Genomic DNA, 4360 nt, shown 5'->3' with positions numbered 1-4360 from the left:
AGACAAATTTAGATTTTTCTACAAATATATTTTTATAAAAAGTTAAAATGATAATAATCCACTTACAGAAAACAAAATTGAAAAAATAATAATATAATAATCTAATTTTAGAAACACACATTCCTTTAAGTGTTTTCAGTTTTTTATGGGGAAAAAACTAACATAATAACTTTTTATAATGGAATTAGTATTTGAAAAAATAATTAATAAAGTTAGCAATTACTAGGAGAGAGAAATTTATTTAGTACAATGGATTGAAGTACTACAATGGATATCTTCATTAACATGATTAAAAAATAAACAAATTGAAGCAACATTTGAGTCCAACAAAAAGAGTGAAGGTTGCTAAAAAGTTAGCATTGCTCTATATAAAGGATTTTTGTCTATCTAATTTCTTGTTTATCTAAAAACTGTAGATAAGAAAAACATATATGTTAGATAAACTAAACATAATCAATGAAAACAATATACTGTCAAACTAAATCTTGTATAGAGACCGAGATTAGAGAGAGAAGGAGAGGAAGGGGAGAGGTGGGAGGGCCCTGGATCCAGCACCGCTAGGTGCTAGTTAACACACACAGTAAAAATCCATTCATCTCCTCCAAAAATGTGAGATATCAGAGATTCAAACATCTAATGTTCGCTATGCGGAGGAAACTTAAGGGATGACAAAATAATGAATAATCATACACCACTAACCTAAGAGGGCATCCCGGTGCACAAGTATCCCGCGTTAACGCAGGGTACGGGAAAAGGATAAACCCAAAGGGCATAATATACGCAGCTTAACCTGATAATTACATCAGTGGCTGTTTCTATAACCACTAACCAAGAGATACAAAGAAACAAAAAAGAAAAACTAAACCGGCCACAAAAGAACATACCTCATCCACAGGACTATAAAGATTGGGCTGGCTCTTAAGTTGAAAAAAAAGGTAGCTCGCATACGCGACTAGCATTACACAGCTGCTAAATCTTGATAGAGATAACACCGACTTCCCAAGGTGAACCTCCGAATGAGTAAAGTGAAGCACCGCCGGGAAAAGTATGCCCATCACAGCCATCAACAGCAACCCGGAATTGACAACAGCAGCGGCCTGTTCCAAAGGCCAACTACAACGTGAACTCTGTGACATCAGGAGGACACAAACACAAAGAAACAATTGCTGCAAGCAATAATTTCAGTCAGACGATATGTACCTTATTGAAAACCTGCACCTTTTTGTAGTGGACAATCCCACCGGTAAAGAATGCACATCCAAGAACTAGGAGCATATTCGACAAGATTGAGCCGAGTAACGATTGTTGAACAACCCTAATCATGTCGTTTTTCAATGCAAAGATTGATATAATCATTTCGGTTGCATTGCCAAATGTGGCATTGAGCAGACCCCCAACTGCACACGCACCAACAAAAATTCAGTTCAATTGACACACAAAAAAAAAATAAAAATAAAGGAATTAAGCAATAACATTTTTTTATCAACAAATGAAGCAATAACTAGAACAGGACAAATGAGAAAAGAAAAAAATGCAGAGATTTATTAAACAAAATATGTACAACATAGTTATTGACCAAAACCATCTCCCGATTAAATTGATCTACAATATTCAGCCTTAGATTATACTCCCTCAATTCCAAAATATCTGGTACATTCATAACTGGATGCATTTTGATACATCGAATGGTTGATGTACCAATTTTTCAAAATAATAAATATTTCGGAATGGAACAAAGGAAAAGATTTGAAGTAATATACCTGTTGGTCCCGTGTAGAATGCAAGTTGCCTACGTAAGAGTAAATAGGCGCGAGCGTTAGTTATAGTTATAGTAAGGTAATACAAGATCAAAGGAAGAAACGTACTCAGTAACATAACCCAAACGTTCTGCCAAAGGAGCAATACCCAACAAGCTGAAGAAGAACACCCATCCCTATTAAGAGATTACAAAAATTGATGTGAATGGCAATGGAATATAAAGAGTGTAACGAAAAAGGAAGGAAATTAAGCATACATGTTTTCCGGTGAGGTAATGGAGGGCAATGGCAAGCGGACCAAAGGGGAGGAGTAGGTTGATCTTGGCTTTGATTAAGACTACATAAAGACTCCTGATTCGTGTGATCCGCAAAAGCCTGAATACAGAAGATTTGGGTAAATCTGGAGAGAGCACGGCCGCCGTGGTGGTCTCGAAACTGAAAGCATGACTGTTGCGATTACTGTGATTGTGATTATTACCATGACTGTGACCGTGACTGTGATGAGTTAGTCCTCCTTTCGTCGGCGAAGACGAAGAAGAGGTAAAGGAAGTTTCCTCCTTCAACGGAATCTCCTCTTCTTCGTCGAAATCTGGAGACCCCATCCGCATACCTATCTGCATCAAAGTTGGAAAGTTAAATAAACCTGCCTGTTCCAACCAACATCGTAGATCCAAAAACAAAATGAAAAAGAAGCAGCAAGAAAGTGCGAATTGCAAATTACTTCCACTTGTGTGAGTATAACCGATTGAAGATATATAGCAGCTAGCAGCGCCAGCTAAAGATCCAGCTCCGGCGAAGTCGAATCGGTGTCGGTGGAGCCCACACCGCGGCAAGGGAGGGAGGAAGGGCAGTGGACTGTTGTAGCAGATACAGCTCACTCAAAGGGGAGCAAGAAAATATTTGTATTTATTTATTTATTATTATTATTATTATGTGTTGCGATTTTGGGGAGGAGGGGACTAGAAGAAGAAATGGAAGAGGAAGAAGTGGAGGAGGAGGAGAAAAGAAAAGGAAAATAAAGAGAAAGAGAGTAGATTTTATTTGCTTGATAGATACTAGTGGTTAATTTTGGGTAATTGTTTTGTTTGAAATTTCTTTGCCACTATTGTTGTTGTGGCTTGGCTTGGCGTTCGATGGCCGGCGAGTTGGCGAATGGAGAGTCACGACTAGGAAGCTTCTTCGAAGCTACCAAACCTCTTTCTTTGTTCTTACTTCATCTTTTTTTCGATCCCCTCGTATATCTATAATCCTATAATTAATGCACTATATTATTATTATTAATTCATTTGGATTTAATACAATACATGTGGATGTAGATGATAAATTTGTAATGCTAAATTACCAAAACACATCTCTCACGCGAGTACTTTACATCTTCCTTCTTTCCGCATTTGTCTTTTCAATTTAATTAATATCCCATCCCCACAACTAAATGTCTAATGTCTAAATCTATCTAATTTGCATACCGCTCGCTGGCTCGCAGTAGGGTGCACATGGACCGGGTGAAGCCGGATTTGATGTGACTCAGATCCGATTCGAAATATATATCGGATTTATTTATTAGACCCGAATCCGACCCTAAACCCGATGAAACTAATACACTTTCGGGCCACAATTATACCGAGTAAAAATCGGGTGAAAACCGGGCCGTTAACATTACATTACGTTGATACCTTCTTGTAAGCTAGCATGTAAAAATATCCAAATTTCTAAGAATCCAACTATTATTTAACATGGTAAAATTTACTTAGAAAAATATAATAAGAACCAACCCTTCTTTAAAATAAAAGCATAACCACAATCAATACTAAAGCAAAACCACAATCAATACTAATATTGTCTAATAATACCAAATATTTAAATCAATATAAATAATGCAATATTATGTATTAGTCTAAAGTCTTATGCATTCTAAACATAAAACATTAACTTATAGTCTTATAATGACTAATAACACAAAATATTAAGGTTTATAATACTTAAATTTCACATAAGAATAGTCATTATCCATCACTAATAACACAAAATATTAATTGTGTATGATGACCGGGCCACCGGGCCGACTTCGGGTGACCCGAGCTATGACCCGGACCCGACCCGAAATAATGACCGGGTCTATTTTTTAGACCCTTACCCGGCCCTAAACCCGATGAAATCACACCAAATTAGCCCCTAAAGTGTTCGGGACCGGACCGGGCCTTCGGGCCGGGCCGGGTCTGTGCACCCCTAGCTCGCAGCATGTCTTTTGCTAAATTTGTTTATTACCGTGTCATTCCAGAGGTCATAATATACAATAGGAAAAAAGGTAAATAGGTCTCTAATCTTTTGCCTGCAAAAATTCTTATCTTTGACTATTGAAAAATGCTTTTAAGTTCTTGACCTTCATAAAATTTGAATAGATCAATTTCTCCATCTAAATGTCTCCGTCAGATCCAACGTAAAAGTCTGACGTGGCTCCCATAATACACGCGTACGCGTCGCCTGACAGACTTCCTTCTCATGCATACGCATGGGTCATGCGTACTCGTTGCCATGAATTCAGCAAATTCTCATTTCTTTATAAATTCTCCACTTTGCATGCTTTTTTTTCTATTTCTTTCAAG

General features: G+C 37.3%; 1 protein-coding gene across 3 annotated transcripts in view; it reads right to left on the bottom strand.

Annotated features, from left to right (window-relative positions):
* Window positions 1-2934, bottom strand: part of LOC107620360 (vacuolar cation/proton exchanger 2) — a 7743-nt gene extending 4809 nt beyond the window's left edge. Inside the window, exons 1-7 of one of the 3 annotated variants that reach the window (XM_021117148.1) lie at window positions 2479-2934; window positions 2260-2371; window positions 2015-2223; window positions 1866-1933; window positions 1761-1789; window positions 1201-1397; window positions 885-1097 (exon numbers count right to left, since the gene is read on the bottom strand). In XM_021117148.1, coding sequence (XP_020972807.1) covers window positions 885-1097; window positions 1201-1397; window positions 1761-1789; window positions 1866-1933; window positions 2015-2223; window positions 2260-2365 — 822 coding nt within the window. In that variant the 5' untranslated portion in view covers window positions 2366-2371; window positions 2479-2934. Of the gene's footprint in view, window positions 1-884; window positions 1098-1200; window positions 1398-1760; window positions 1790-1865; window positions 1934-2014; window positions 2372-2478 lie in introns of all 3 variants that reach the window. The other 2 variants (XM_016322557.2, XM_016322607.2) reach the window with 2 other exon arrangements.

This window comes from Arachis ipaensis, chromosome B01, assembly GCF_000816755.2.
Source record: "Arachis ipaensis cultivar K30076 chromosome B01, Araip1.1, whole genome shotgun sequence".
Classification (NCBI taxonomy): Eukaryota; Viridiplantae; Streptophyta; class Magnoliopsida; order Fabales; family Fabaceae; genus Arachis; species Arachis ipaensis.
The sequence above is the reverse complement of the archived record's forward strand: the minus strand, read 5'-3'. Positions and strand labels throughout refer to the sequence as shown.